At 36.6% G+C, this 16,081-nt stretch overlaps 2 protein-coding genes and 1 non-coding gene across 3 annotated transcripts; all 3 read right to left on the minus strand.

Annotated features, from left to right (window-relative positions):
• Window positions 1-213: 213 nt before the first annotated feature.
• LOC148854446 (expansin-A25-like) lies at window positions 214-1,056 on the minus strand. The gene is made up of 2 exons (XM_088986335.1): window positions 936-1,056; window positions 214-821 (listed from the first exon to the last, which is right to left on the minus strand). The coding sequence occupies exons 1-2, from the start codon at window positions 1,048-1,050 to the stop codon at window positions 214-216; spliced, it is 723 nt and encodes a 240-aa protein (XP_088842461.1). The 5' UTR covers window positions 1,051-1,056.
• Window positions 1,057-5,049: 3,993 nt separating this feature from the next.
• On the minus strand, window positions 5,050-5,123 carry TRNAI-UAU (transfer RNA isoleucine (anticodon UAU)). The gene has a single exon. It is a non-coding gene; the product is annotated as a tRNA-Ile (tRNA).
• Window positions 5,124-6,221: 1,098 nt separating this feature from the next.
• On the minus strand, window positions 6,222-16,081 carry BGLU40 (beta glucosidase 40). The gene is made up of 13 exons (XM_088941799.1): window positions 15,650-16,081; window positions 13,851-13,917; window positions 12,003-12,061; window positions 10,876-10,951; window positions 10,350-10,421; window positions 10,161-10,248; window positions 9,809-10,064; window positions 8,375-8,490; window positions 8,060-8,283; window positions 7,910-7,941; window positions 7,419-7,521; window positions 7,207-7,315; window positions 6,222-6,482 (listed from the first exon to the last, which is right to left on the minus strand). The coding sequence occupies exons 1-13, from the start codon at window positions 15,794-15,796 to the stop codon at window positions 6,308-6,310; spliced, it is 1,524 nt and encodes a 507-aa protein (XP_088797925.1). The 5' UTR covers window positions 15,797-16,081; the 3' UTR covers window positions 6,222-6,307.

Here is a 16,081-nt window from a genome sequence, read left to right on the forward strand (position 1 = left end):
GATATCATTTCCAAAAATGTGATGTGGGTTGTTGTGGGGGCTTATTTGAACTCAACAGGAACAAGTAATTATTAATAAGCACAAAGACCGTACTGTTCGATCAATCTCAATTTTATTTGTATATAAGAATTACAAAGAACATCGAAGTTACAACGAGCAAGTAAATTTCTTCATTGCTACTGCAGAGCAGAGAGCAGCACCAAACCCTAGTCCTTAGAACTGTTTACCCTCGAACGTCTGACCAAACTGCCAGTCCTTGGGTGCGACATCATCGGACTGGACCATCTTACCATCGCTCGTAGTCACTTGGAACGACAAGCTCTGCCCATTCAACTGAACCCATGTCTGCCACTTTTGGCCCCAGTTTCTCGTCATCTGGATCCAGCCAGTGTTGGAGCCCTTAATCTTAACGTCAGTGATGTCCCCGTCGCCGGCTACATTGTAAACTAACACAAGCATCCACCATGGGTTGCCTTGGATCTCGAACTTGATGCCTCCAGACCTGACACACGGGATGCGGCGGTATTTCACAGGGATGATGCCGGCCTTATATACGCCTATCTTTGTGAACATGGGCACGGAGAGATCGAAATGCTTGAGAGGCGGGTTGCACCAGTTCCCGGTTTTCTGGGTGTAGTTCGCCGGGCACAAGTTGGTCGCCGTGACTTTGATGGTGCCGGGCTTGCACCACGGCGAGTCATAGCACTGGAGCTCGTAACAGGCTCCACAGGTTTTGCCATCGTTGAATAGGGACACGCTCAACGCCGTCGTCTCCAGCCCGTAGCCTTGTTTGAATAGGTCGCCATACCCACAAGCTCCTTCTGTTAGACACAATTAATAATCAACTCCTGATGATTTCTCCATTTTTTCTTTCTTTATGCAAAATATATATCTCAAACAGTTTTACAGGAAAGAGAGAAATGAGATGAACTCACGCATGGTGCCTTCTCCATGATCGCCTCCGTAAAACGTTGCATGAGCATTATCCCATCCATCTTGGCTGGACATCACCACCCCAACTAAACACAGCATAGCCATGGCCATGACCATGACCCCGATCTGATACTCATAGCTACCCATATTGGCTTTCCCTATGTATTGTATGTATCAGCTGGAGACAGCTCAAGAAACTGAAATTTATAGACAACACATGAGAAGGGAGCCAACATAGATAATAAATAATACAGTTTACCATTTTGAAGTTCTTTCCCAAAATAAGTAAGTGATTAATTAATGACATGCTTTTAAATTGAGTAGTGATTAACTACTAGTTGATGGGTTTCAGATATTATTAATTAAGCCCGTAAATTTCACTTTCCTCGATACACTCTGTTTTCCCCTATTTCTGAAAAATGCTTTAATTTTGACCTTTTTCCTGGGGATGCCAGCGACTATCCAAACTATATATTGGGTCATGGGAAAAAATTTTTGACAGCCACTATCTATTATGTCTATATCTATGGGAATGGAACCAATCTTTGTAGCATAAATTGTAACTTGAATTGATACTTTATATTTTATCTTGTTCTCTTCATTAACTGCCACATTTAATGTATTAATTCTTTTTCTCTTTCACTGCCACACCTTTTATTGAATAAGTTAGTTTTTTCTTCTACTGATCATTAAAATTTCACCCCAAAATTATACTTATGTTTTTAAAACAAACTTAGAAATAAAATGAATTAATCCATCCAAGTGGAGGGTTAGTGCCTTAGTGGTTCAACCATATATCTTGGTTAAATGGGTCAACTAATGGCATTGTAATCAAATAATAAAAAATTAAAATAGATATAAATATAAAAAAGTTATAAGAAATTCTAAAAAATTTTGAGTAATTCTCTTATATTGTATATTCAACTTATTAAAAAATAAGTGTGATAAATAAGAATTATTTTTACTAATATGAAAATGATATACAAAAAAAAGATAATTAATTTATAATTTGTGACTTTGTTGATTAGATCAAATGGCTCAATAGTTCAACTGGTTAATTCGATTGTGAGGTGATGTGTCAATTGATCGATTGTGTGTTGAAAGATGTTAATAAAAAATAATTGTTTTAATCCATACAAAAAAAAAGGATTTCCTTCTGAATGGCAAGTCAACAATTCAATCAGTGAGGTCAAATAAGTCAATAATCAACGACTTATAGTTGGGATAAGCATGGATGATGATGAAGATAATAATTAAATAATATGAACACAAAATCCAAAATAGAAATAGCTAAATATATGTGTGATATATGAGAATTATTATGGAAGGTACAGACCATCTAATTAGACAAGTCTTTAATATTATATGTTCATCATATTTCAAAGATATGGTTATAAATGAGAATTAATGCTATTAAAGATACACTAAAGATAAAAAAAAAAGAGAATTAATGTCTAAGCCTATAGCTTATCGACCGTGACAAATAGGTTTCCAATTCAAATGGTTAGGTTATCATGTTGACCAAGTCAATATATATATATATATATATTCAAAAAAGTGGTTTGGGTGAAATGAAGGTTTTAAATATCAGTACCCCCAATACACACGAACATATGTATCCAGTGTTTCAGGTGACTAAAAACCTTATTTTTTATTTTTTTTGCATCTTATATATATATTTTTTAAATATCTTAAAATAGGCATATCTTTGACAAAAGATATGATACAATATGCTTGCCAAAATTTAAAATCTTAGGCTCAGTTTGGAAGGAGTACAAATGCAAATATGTAGAGTGCAAAACTATGTATTTTATATTATTTTGTATGTATTTTTACTATACATATTTGTATTTATACTCCTCCCAAACTGAGTCTTAGGTGAAACAAATCTAAAAGCCTGGTCTACTAATAGGTCCATCGGTTTGAGTATATGGTTCGACTACATATTGAACACATTGATATAAACTAACAGATGGATGATTTGAAGCGAAGTCTTTAGGTTGAAAGGAGACAAATTGACCACTATACGATGGTGTGAGTAATTTGTCTTTGTTACATAGTTTCTGATGGAACAATGAATTAATTGTTATTTAAACAAAAATCATCATCATCTACTGAAATTTCTGCATCTTAGTGCTCTATGGCAAATACTTTAAGAGTAGTTGCCAAAAAAAACTTTCCAAAATACTTTTTTTTTAATTAAATCGAGGAAATTCCACTTAGATTACAAAAGATGATTAATGAAAAGACTATTGAGTTAATATACATGATGGGATGAAGGGATTGAAGTAGATTAAAATGAGTATGAAAAATTTTTAAATATTGATTGTTTACCAATTTTTTTACATGGTGGTCTAGACATGATTTTGCTTTGTGGGGCTAGCTAGCCCATTCTCAACCTCCTACCCTGACAAGACTAAAAGGTGAAAACATTTTTGTTTGGAAGAGGTGTAAATACAAAATTACACCGATGTAAAAGAAAAACGGTCAGATATATCAATGCAAAAGATGAACCAGATAGATGCTACTTTTACACTGTTGTGCGTTTGGAAGAACAATGTAAAATGTGAAAGTATTTTCTACATGCATTTGGTAGAGTGCAGTTATTGAAGTCCTCAGAAACTTGGAGCTAGAACAGTTTAAAAACATCGTCGGCATCCTCCACCGATAACTGCTGTTGATACCAATTTTATAGAACAGGAAGAGGCCTCAGAAGCTTGGGGAGCTTTACCAATGCCGTTATTGAAGTCCAAATCCAGGGCATCAAAGTCACGATCAACCTCACCAGCACCATCGTCGAGTGCATCAAAGATTAAGAAAATGAATCTGAAATTCATGAAGGTCACCGAAAAAACTTTTCAGTAGCATGCGAGTGAGATTTTGAGTGCAGTTTCTTCGACATTGGCTGGGTAGGTTTTGAAGGCTTCCACGCCACATTTGGTTCAGGTTTCGCAATGGTCTGAACTTCGGATCTTCTCCTCTTGAAGTAATCACCGAAGAACAAGAGAACAAGAAGGCCTTCGAGCACAATCGAAAGTATAGAAATCGGAAGAACTGAAAACCCTAGAAATGTTGAAGGTTGGGATTCAGGCTCCATTCTTTCTCTTTTATTTTTCTCGTTGATTAATCACCAATCTGGCAATGTGGACCGATTTTCTCAGCTCGTTTCGTGATCTGTTGTGGGCTTGGAAGCATCGACTGTGAAAAACCAGCCACTAGCAGCAGCAATTAATTTGAGCAGATGGCGCAATGGGTAGGCGTGAAGGAGTGGAAGAGAGAAGAGAGAGAGGGTCGCATGGAGGATGCTAGTGAAACGGAAACAGGAAACTCGACGGTGGAGGATGCCGGTGAAGGAAACTCGATGGTGACAGAGCAGAAGAAGAGAGCCGTTGCTTTCTTTTTACACCGATGGGCAGTTCGATCGAGTTTTAGATCGAAAATATCGATGTAAACATTTTTGAAAATGAAGTTTTACACTGATCTTTGGTGTTCTTTTACGTTCCAACCAAACGCATACAAAATTCGAGTAGACCATGGTGTAAAACTACACCGAAACGGGATTTATACCTCTACCAAACGCTGCCTTAAGAAATTCACTCACTTATCCATTTGAGAAAAGAGCATTGATAAATGTACATTTCCTAGATAACACTTATTTGGATAAATACATTTACCCAAATGAATGGGGCCTAAATTTCAATGGACTAATAACCTTAAGGGTTCCGGTCAATCACTTGTTAGCTGACTTATGGAAGGAGACTGAAAAAGGCCATCCCTCCATGCCTTACATAATTCGAGTGGGGCAGAGCCAATGCCAGAAAATTCATAGCAATTAACTATTTTTTAATTAATTGTTTAACCTCTGTTATGAAGCTCACTGAATCAATGATCAGATCGGAGACACCAGAGACCGGACTAATTGCTGGTTCAATGTTAACTCTCAAATTCATATGGGACATCTTTCTGGCCCTGGCTCCTGGTTGTTATGGAATGTAAAACTTTTTTTTTTTTCTGTAAAGAATGAAAAGAAATTTCATTAAAATCACTTGTAGAGATTTTAATTTATGGTGCAAAATGTCCTTTTATTCTCATAGATTAAATGTAAATGACCGAAGCTGGTCCCGGCGGGGCTCGAACCCGCGACCTTCGGCTCATAAGACCAACGCTCTAACCAACTGAGCTACGGGACCACGACTTAATGATATTAATTACAGAACATTGAAGTTATTTCCTCCCTGATGGATGTGTTAAGAGCTATACAATAATAACGCCCCACAACCACTCAAGGATCCGTCATGTAAGTGCAACAGTAACCAACTTCTGCCCAGTGGTAACCCACCTTAGATTGCACAAGTAAGAATGATACTGTTTAAGGCCCTCTTCGGTGTATCTTTCTGCACAGGCTGTTGGCTTTTTAATAGTCTTGCAATTCGCATTTCAGTTTTCCTCTGTTTGGTTGGAAGAAGATGGTTTGTTCAAAAGACCGCACCCTGAAAAGATGTGAGAAGTTCGATTTTAGCTTATTTTGGGAAGTTAAAAATGGAACTTCTTGCCTTTTTTTGCCTGCTCAAGTCTTGTTTTTACGCGGAAAGATGTGCCTCCAATCAAATGGTCTGTGGTATACCAAGACCATTATGTAAAAGCACACACCGTATTTTGGCTGTCAGATCTTCCAGAAGATCTTTCAAAAAATACTTGCCAAATGACACCTAAGTCCTCTATCCACCGGTGGCATGGAAATTGAGATCAAAGGCATTAGTCCTTGGCAGATTCTTGTATTAGTGTACAATGTTGCAAGTGCTGGTGATGTTTAGAATCTCAAATTCAAGGGTCTAAGCTAACTTGAATTTGACACAAATAGGGATATCAATCAATCGATTTTGGGTTAAGACCCCAATCAAGTCAAAATCAATTTGGGCGGATTAGACAGACCAACAATAAGACCTGTCCAGACTTAATGGTCTAAAGTATTTGTTAGATTGACTGGTCTATCTGAAATAGACGTCTGTTGAATTTGGTTGAAACCGGTCTAAATTAAAACCAATTTGAATATATTGGATGGTCCAGAGTCCAGACATTGAATTGATCGATCCAAAAGTGGTTTAAAGTATTCATAGGATTGGATTGAACCTGATCCATGCGTAATGGATTTATATTGGCCTGGATCACATCAGGCCAAATCCGGTCCAATTAACACACCCTAGACACAAAATGGGCCCAGGAACTGGGACCAAAACTGGCAAACCAGTGCGGAGTCGTTCAGCAAGCATTGTCAAACAATGGAGGACTGGATAATAGATCGATCAGACCTTTGAAATAATATTTTCTTTTGTTAGGAAATGTACAGATTCAACAACTTATAAGTTATGAATTTTTAAACAGTGGTTAAGAAATTTTTGAACCACTGAACAGAGTGTTTAGGGTATCGCTTGAGCTTGTCTTTGTAGTCCACAAAATAAAGACCAAATCTTGATGTGTAGCCAGCTGCCCATTCCCAATTATCCAAGAGAGACCATACAAAATATCCTTTCACATTGCACCCATCTTCCCTGCATCAATTACAATCAGATATATTAGTTTTCTTCAACATAATAGCCATTTCATTAAACCTTTATTTATAGAAAGCATTTTTAAATAGTTCTTTCTCTTTTTTGTTATTAATGGGCCACTTAGGGTCTAAACTAGTCCATGCTCGGGGGTGGGGTGGGGTGGGTGGGGAAACAGTTTGCACAATTCCAGCCACACAATTAAGAGCTCATATTGTTCACAGGAATTGGAGTATGGAATCAAATCTAAATGGGACATTCTGATTCCAATGTTGGGTGGAATCAGAATCGCATTCCCATTTTTGGTGGAAAGACATTCTCCCATATGAGGGAATGATCATTCCCTCTCCCTTTCCTTAGAAACAAAATCCCATTTTAACTGATTCCAATTCCCTTTTGAATGCCCGTCTAAACCAAACAGATTATAGGAACAGACCATTTCAATTCTGATTTCAACTGTAAAACAAACAGACCGTACGTTTCTTAAACTTGAAAGAATATTTTTTTGATAAGCTCCTAGCTTTTGCTCAGCCTGTATCTTGTTTACTTGATGCGCTGCAAGATTGTGTTCAAGACAAACCTTGGGCCTTTAGTAATGACTAATTTCAAGCCCACAGGGAGTTGGGTCTAAGACTGTCAGAGAGGCAGAGGCCCACCATTGGTCTGGTTGGTCTAGGAATGATTATGGTTTAATCACATTTGCCACCCATATAACACTAGTACATACCTAATAGAAGCCAGCAAGTTTGTAAGATAGTCATTGTGATAATTGATCCTTTTTTCATCCTTAAGAGCATTTTTTATGGAGATAAATGGATTATTTGCATCATCCATCCCTGTAAAACGAAAACCAGTAAATATTAAATTAAAAACAAAAAACCCTTTATCATTAAATAAGGCTAATGATGTCAACAAGTATAATCCAGAGAAATTTATTACCATTTTCAGTGATGATGACAGTAGGGTTTCCATACTTTTGCTTAATGTAATTCATCAACTTTCTGATTCCTTGAGGCACAATATACAACCACACTGACGATGCCTGTATTTAACCAGGTAATCAATTAAATTAATTAAAAACAACAATGCATACCTTGTGGTTTCTATTTGAAACATTTTGGGTTGATCAATTTAAATTACTGTTTTTACTTTTACATTTCAGTTATAAATGTCAATGATCAGTCCCGCACATGTATTGTTCTAGTTATAGCAACTCATATGTGATGTGACAATATTAAACCTGTTTACGGGTTGGGATTTGGGATGTGTCATTTAAATTTTGGTAAAAGTCAAGCCCGAACCTGGCCGCTAAACAGGTTTGGACATATATATTTCTCAACAATTTGTATTGATCAACCTAAAACATTTTAGATAAAAATAATAATTGTATCTATACTTATAAACAGTTCTAACACTCTAAATAGATTTACCTTATCTCCTATTGCTTTCCCATGTTTCCAAGCTGAAAGAAAAAGAAAAAAAGAGAATGCCAAACTGTTAGTTATATTGATTTATCACAGTTGAATATTTGTTAACTAGATTGAGAAAAGAAAACAAAGAAGAAGTAACAAGAAACATACGAAGTGTTACGGTCCCAGAGTCTGAGAGAGTGTCGTTAAGCAGGAGGCTTAATATATTGGTGGAATTGTCCTTGGCATACCACGTGGTGTAGTGGTTTATCCCAACAAAGTCCAAAGACCCCTTAACCAGTACAGCCTCTGCTTCAGAAAATGTTGGCAGCCGCCTTCCCACTCTACTTCTCATCGAGATCGGATAATCCCCAGAGAACAATGGATCCATAAACCTGTAATCATCAAGTTAAACTAATCAGATTAAGGGAATTAATTACTTATCACGTCATCTCCCTGATGGACGACGCTGGAAGGTGTAATTACCAGCCAAACTGAAAGTCTTGAGCCCTCTGTGTTGCTTCAATGTCCTCGGCAGAGTCTGACATTGGTTCGTACCACATTACATCGAACGATATCCCAACTGAGCCTTGTTGTATTGGCTGTGTATCAGAGACAAAAGTAAGCCTCACAAAATTGATCTTACCTAGCTAAAGGTGTAATGTGGCCCGTGCCCGGCCAGCACAGCCCCTTTTGTGGCTGCCTGCACTGTAGCAGGCCAGGCCAGCACTCGGTTTGGACACCTATTAGGCCTTGGGAAAATTCCTTATTTGTATTTTGTACTTTGTGTCTAGTGTTACTTTAGTCTTTCAATTTTAAAATGCGATAATTCAGTATTTAAAAGTTTAAAATGTGACAATCCAATGCCTGTCATTAATTAGTATCTTTGATGTCATTTAATTTTCTTTATCAACCATCTAAACCTTGACAAAAAAAATTAACAGTCCAAAATCCTTGTTTCTTCCATTCAAGAAAGTTGGCGTTACATTTGAGTGGCATTTTACTGACTCCAACTTTTTTGAATAGAAGAGGCAAGGATTTGGGACTATTATTATTATTATTATTTTTTTGTCAATGACAATGTTTGGATAGTTGATAAAGAGAATTAGATGACATTTGAAGGATATTTATGTGTTTTTTAAATGTCACTTAACGGCTGATTAACAGCTAGTTAACGATATGTACTAGATTGTCACGTTTTGAAAGTTTAGGTATTGAATTGTCACAATTTTAAAGCTTAGGAACTAAAGTGACATTAGGCCCAAAGTATCGGGTACTAATTGTGAATTTTCCCTGATTAAATTAAAATGAAATAATATAATAAAATTAAAAATAAAAATTATATTCATGTGCTCCAGGTTGTGTCATTAAGACCCACTTTATCATATTATGCCATATTAGTCCACCGGCTTCAAGGCCCCATATCATGTCAGTTTAACCAAGGAGTGGCACGACCCGCTTCATAGCTCTAATCTTCTTAGTCCTAATACGTTTCTATGTATTAGTAGAGGCGTATTGGTACTAAAACCTATGTGTATTATATTTTTTAAACTTGATTTTTAGATATGGTTTTTAAGTGTTTTTTATTAAAATAAAAGGGTCCCCAAAACACCTATAAACAGGCGCATGGTTTTTAAAACTGGACCAGAGTGGATAGTTGAACCGGAAAAACTGGGAATATGTCAGGTGACCAGTTCCATTTTCCCCAAAAATCAGATTTCCCCCCAAAACCATTGATTTTGGTCAGCGAATTGCTGAACCGGGCAGTTAATCATTCGACCATTTTTTATTTTTAAATTTTTTTTTTTCAGAATGGTCTGAACATTCGATTTGAACAGACGGACTGTTTGACCCAGTAACCGGACCCCTGAGCGGTAGTCTCCAGATCAGTTTTAAAAACCATGAATAGGCGTATCAAACCTTGTATTTTTTCCGGTAAATTTGAGCTACGGTTGCATGAGAAAGGAGAACGTTGTGTCCGACTATGTAAGGTTCGGTTGCGGAGTTTCCGGCGGGGCAGAAGAGGTGAAGGAGGACGGAGCATCGCCCCGGTGCATGGAGACCCACATCGTACCCTTGGATGGCAAACGTGTGAGGTTCATTGAATGTAATCCAGTGCTTCACCCGGTCCCCGAAATTCTGAAAGCACGTCTCTGCGTATACCGCAAAGTCCTTACTGTGAAAGATTGAAGATTGCTTAATTTGGTCGGTCATTCCGATTGAAGTTGAACTAATTAACGAACATCAACCGAAAATGAAAAATTTTATTTACATTATCTGGGGATCCAGCCATCCGTTGTATTTGTCTGCCAGGGCTTGGGGAAGGTCCCAGTGATACAACGTTACGTATGGTTCGATTCCTGCACGTTTTAACAATTTTGAATGTCTGATGAGATTATCGGAACAATGCTGGTAGAGTTATCGATCGATGCTATTTTTATTGAATTTGAATGGCACATACCTTGGGCTAGTAAGGCGTCGATGAGTTTGTTGTAATGGTCGATACCGGCCTGATTTATTTCTCCACTCCCGTCTATGATACCAAACAACAAACATAAACATATATATATGCTCCTTAGAACTCAGAAAGTAGGAGGTTATTAAGGTCATGTTCGCTTTTAGGTAAGTTATTTATTTGGGTAAATACAGTAAAATACTTATCTGGGTAAGTATATTAATCCATATTTTTTTTATTTCTCATGTAAATAAGGTAATGATAATTTTAGCCATAAAAATTCATTATTAAAAGGGGCATTTTGTCTCATTCAAGTGTTGACAACTTTCTCCTTAGGTGTGAAATTTATTTACCCATCTAGGAGATAGGTATCACTTACCCAAGTAAGTGGAAACTAAGAAAATAAACTTTCCCTAGTCCCCACATAAATCTGAAAGAAAGAACATATGATTCTTAGTCAATAAAAATTAAAATCCCATTGACCAAGTTTCCCCCCCCCAAAAAAAGTTTTAAGTAGGTTATGATAACATACCAGGAAAAATCCGAGACCAGGCGATAGAAAACCGGTATGCATCCATTCCCATGTCTTTCATAAGTACTATATCTTCCTACACCCAATTTTACATTGCAAACTGATTATAAGCATTAATGTATTGAGTGGTGTTACTCTAGCAATCGGATCATATACACACTAAGGGGCCCTTTTGTAGTAACTTAAGTAGCTGAGCTAAACGGCTTTTGCTTTATAGTTTATTCTTTAGGAGCCATTTGATAATGACTGAAGTTGTTGAACTGATAGATTTATTGATGTTTTTTAGTTGTTAAAATAGTCAAATGATACAATTTTGGAGGATATAGTGATCTACTCATTACCCACAACCTCCTTTAAATCTTATTCACTAAATGACATATGATAAGATTTTTAGTTCAGCATCTTGAATTTTTATGCAACAGTCTCTTAGGTGGTGTTTGGAATCAATGCCGTTATTTCCTGAGAGTGTTTTTTTTGGCTGAAAAAACAGTGCTGCATTGGCATGCTGTTTTCTTAGAAAATGTTTTTTTTTTTCCTTTTTTTTTTTTGTGTTTTCTATTTGGTATCATTACTGCCATATAGGCATTTTGTCAGTGTATTGTTGCTAGCAACAGTAAAAAAAATGAGAAAACATCAAAAAAGGTTTTTAAAAAATTAAAGTATGGATTTTGAGGCATGGTCTAAGACGTTTTTTAAAACTGGATCGGATAAGAAACCATTCTAGGGTCCAGTTCCTGGGTCGAATAATATGATTGTTCGATCCGAACAAATGACCCACTAACAAAAAAATAAAAATAAATAAAAAAAGGCCAAAAACAATTGTCTGTTTTAATTGTTTGACCGCTTGAATCAGCGATTCACGGAACAAATAAACTATTTTTGACCAAAAAGTGATTTTAGGGTAAAATGGTACTGAAGTAGGGTTCATTACTAGATTCTCGAATATTTTACTGTTTAGTTATTTTATACGAAGTGATGGGTCATTCAGTTCAACAGCAAACTTTTATTGACTAAAATATCCCTAAGGTATTGTCCTTTTCAAACATGCATTGACGAAAATGCCCACACGTATTTCCTTGTCATATTTCCCTTTTAATAAGTAGAGTTAACAAGAGAAAGTGGCTCACGTTATAGCGGTGGTACTGATCATCTGCAACATCAGCATTGCTAAAATCAACTACCTTACCTGCACAAACAAGTTAACGTTGGATATATCAAAGTAAAACAATCTCATCATCCCCGCTACACCATGATCTACTCTTTGATGCGCATAGAATGTAAAAGTTTGTTAATTAATCATCCAAATAACATTGTTATTGCATTGATTTGATACTAAAATCAAAGGCCTCAGTTTGAAAGTATACATAACAATGCAAATACATTCAAAATATTACAAAATATACAAGATTTTGCATTCTACATATATATGTACTTTTTCCAAATTAAGTCAAAAGGGCAAAAGACATTGATCCGAGGACATTAGGTTCATCAGTTTGGAAGGAGTACAAATACCAATTGGGATTTGCTCCTCACATTGACCTCACAACAAATCCTGTCGTGCATTAGGAAGTAGGAACATCTCCCATGAATAACAACATACAAGTATGGGAGATGTTTCCAATGTATGGTTGGGATGTGTAGTGAGATTGGTGTGAAGAGCAGATCTGAATTCACTAGTAACACTACCAAAAAAAAGGGTTTAGTTTGACGATGTTCCAAATAAATAAAGACCAATGTGAAGTCTCTATGTTTGATGTGCAATTCTATTTGCACTTCGTATAAAATAATGGTAGTGCAAATGAATTGAGTAGAAATTTCAATTTAGTCCACTTTTTTTTAGGTATTACTTTATTTGATTTATTTGTAGTGCATATTAGAAATGGGAGTGTAGCTCATAAGAGCAACTTTTGGGCTCTAATATCAATAAAAATATTATTTTTAATATAATTTCTAAAATAGGTTAATTAAAAAAAATATATATTAAATAAATTCAAAAACAATGTTCATCTTCTTCCTCCTATAAACCATCCATCAACATCGATGCCCGTTGCCACTTCTGACAGCCTACGTCAATGCCTCTGTGAATCTCAATGACTACCATCCACCAGTGCCGCCACCACCTCCACTCACCTCTGACAACACCAATCAGACAACATGGGGTGGGCGGAGGCATTGCTGGAGGTGGCATTGGAGGACGGTGGTCATTGAGGTTTGTAGGACTGGGCTGGGGCGGAAGTGGTTTGGAAGAGGAAGAAGATGAACAATGTTTTTGCCCTTATTTGATATATTTTTTAAAAAGTTATCCTATTTTAGAAATAATATTAAAAGTATTATTTTATTGATGTTAGTGCCCAAAAGTTGCCCTTATCAACTATAATCCCATTAGAAATTGCAGAATAAAATCTAAAACAAAAAGGGGGTGTTTGGGCAATATGGTTGATTTTGTTTTTGAAAATAAAAACATTTGTCACATCAACAACATTATATTATTTGTTTTTCTGATATGACAATTGTTTTTGCTTTTAAAACAAAATCAACCATGTTATGGAACAGCCCATCATTGGAGCAATACCAGAAAGGCACTGACTAGTCACAATCATCTATGAATTTTAATGAAAGCCCACCTGAGTAGCTACTATTTTTACGATGCTGGTTGATTGGTTGTAATTTTAATGAAAGCCCACCTGACTAGTCACAATCATCTATGAATTTTAATGAAAGCCCACCTGATTAGCTACTATTTTTAATGAAAGCCCATCTATGTCTTTCCAGCATCATAATCGAACCCTAAATTAAAAACTGTGCACAACAAAATTAAGGGTTTGACTGTGATGCTCAAAATACATGATAGGGAAGAACTTACGACCAATCAACTACAAATACTAACCAATCACTCAGATGGATTTTCATCAAATTCAGGGGGGTTGTGATTGATTTTCCTTAAAAATTAAATAGAACGGGTTCGTCTATGATACCGAATTTATGGGCATAAGTGTCCCACACGGTTTTCCCCCTTCCGTCCTCTTTCACGGCTCCTTCGAACTGAATAAATGGAAAAAGGGCAAATAAATAAAATTTAGAGATGAATGTCAGAACAATGATATCAGGAATCATTGAAAACAAACAAACAAACAAGATTCATACATAAAAGGGGTCTGTTATTATCTATATCTCGTATCTTTCATTTTAATATATTTTCCGGATCTCACTTGACCTGATTAGTAAACCTTTTAATTTTACTATACAAAACGTAACAAGAGAGATTTTCATGGATTAATTTTACTTTCTTGCTTTCTTACCATAGAGATCTACATAAGCCTGTAGAATCGATCAAACCCGGTTTTGTTTCGGGTTTCACTAATGGGAATTAATGTCAGAGACAAGGCGTTTTCTAGATCGGGTCGAGAGTAATCGGGTCTAACCCGAAATGAGATCTGATCAGCAGTAAGGATTATGGAGTAACTGAGTAAGGAATGAGGAATGTCTTGGACGACCATCTTTTGAGTTTTGACGTCTGTAGGCCGTAGGGAAGGAGTGTCTTGGGCCCTAGACAGACCTGTAGATGGGTCTTGGCCCTGAGGCCCATAAGTGCCCAATTATTTCTTAGTGTATTAAAAAGGACGGGAGCTGATCATTGAATGGGCACCCAATCATGGTTACCTTAACGTAAAAGTTCACCATAATGGGTTAATTAATGCGATTTAATTTACCACAATACCACAACTTTTCACCAGCATCCAACTAAAATACAATAAAAATTTAATTGGATTCATGAAAGCTGATTTTTGGTCCAACTAGTGGTGGATGCCAATCTTCCAAGACACGGTACAGGTGGCAAAGTTATGGGCCCTACCATACCCAAAATTTAGCCAGAAACAGAAAGCCCGGTTGTAATTAAGAAGGGGACAGAAGAAAATTAGTGACAGGCTGTGTTTGGTTTGAAAGAAAAGATGTTAAAAGAAAGAGAGAAGTAGTAGGGAAACCTGTACAAACCAAACACAACCTTAGAATCTATTAAATAAAATCTACTCATCTCGTAATAGAGTAAATCATCTTAGACACAAAAGAGTACGTCCTATGAATTTTATCCTACGATTCAGAACATTTCTCATCCTTGAATGGCTTTCTAACCATGACCTAATGGTTGGGAACCTGTAATTCATGGTAGAAATTAAAAAAAGCATCTGGATGAGAGAGAGAGAGAGAGATGGATTGCTCTAACAGATAGAAGGAAAGGAAATGGGATCAGGATCAGTTTGTCTTGCTTTGATAGAAAAAAAATGATGAAAAAAAAAACAGAAATATGAGTCCCAAGCCTGAACGGTTTCTCCAGGTTACCCAGTTTGAAAATTTCCTTCTTTAAATTTCGTAGCGATCGAGTTCACTTTTAGCTTCTTCATGGAAGAAGAGGTCCATCGATCGGTCGCGCGCCGATGAAAAATACAGTTAGTCTGTTACATCATGTCATCACTAATTATCATGTGAAGTTCATGATCATGGATAACTCCCTTGAACGAATGATTCCTTCCTTGAAGGAATGAAAATTTCATTTTTTTTTTCAGAAATGATTTCTCCCTGAAAACTTTTCAGAACCAGAAATACATTGTAGGATCGTTTCGGGTACATATCTAAAGTAGTCAATTATCAACAGGTCATAAAGAACGAGTGAAGGAATGACATAAATGTAAATGAATAAGAAGATCATGAGGATGTTTCAAACAAAGGAAAGTGAGAGAATAGGAAGAGCAGCTGATGATGAACAGATGTTACTTACCTGGTATGAGGAAGAAGCAGTGCCAAAAACGAAACCCTTTGGAAAGCTTCCCCTGTTAATCTGGGTAACCTGTGAACAACAGCTTTGGATTTCTAAACAAACCAGAATTAAAGCGAAAATAATTCCTTCTGTCATCGAGAAACCCATATCTTCTTTTTCACAGAGGAGAGAGAGAGAGAGAGAGAGAGAGAGAGGAAACGAGGGAACAACCAAACAAGAGTTCTCGTGGGTGGTGTGATAATAGATTTATTGAAATAGACAGAGAGACAATGTGGAGGGGTGGAATGATGAGGAGTGGGGAGGTCATGAAATTAACGAGACTTCTTCCAGACGTATTCAGACAATCCGGGTTTTCACAGAACAGTTTCATTGGTCGACATCTCTCTCTCTCTCTTCAATTTCTCGATGGTTAAATGTAAGCTGCAATATCTC

Source organism: Nelumbo lutea, chromosome 4, assembly GCF_056320005.1.
Source record: "Nelumbo lutea isolate HS-2025 chromosome 4, American lotus-T2T, whole genome shotgun sequence".
Classification (NCBI taxonomy): Eukaryota; Viridiplantae; Streptophyta; class Magnoliopsida; order Proteales; family Nelumbonaceae; genus Nelumbo; species Nelumbo lutea.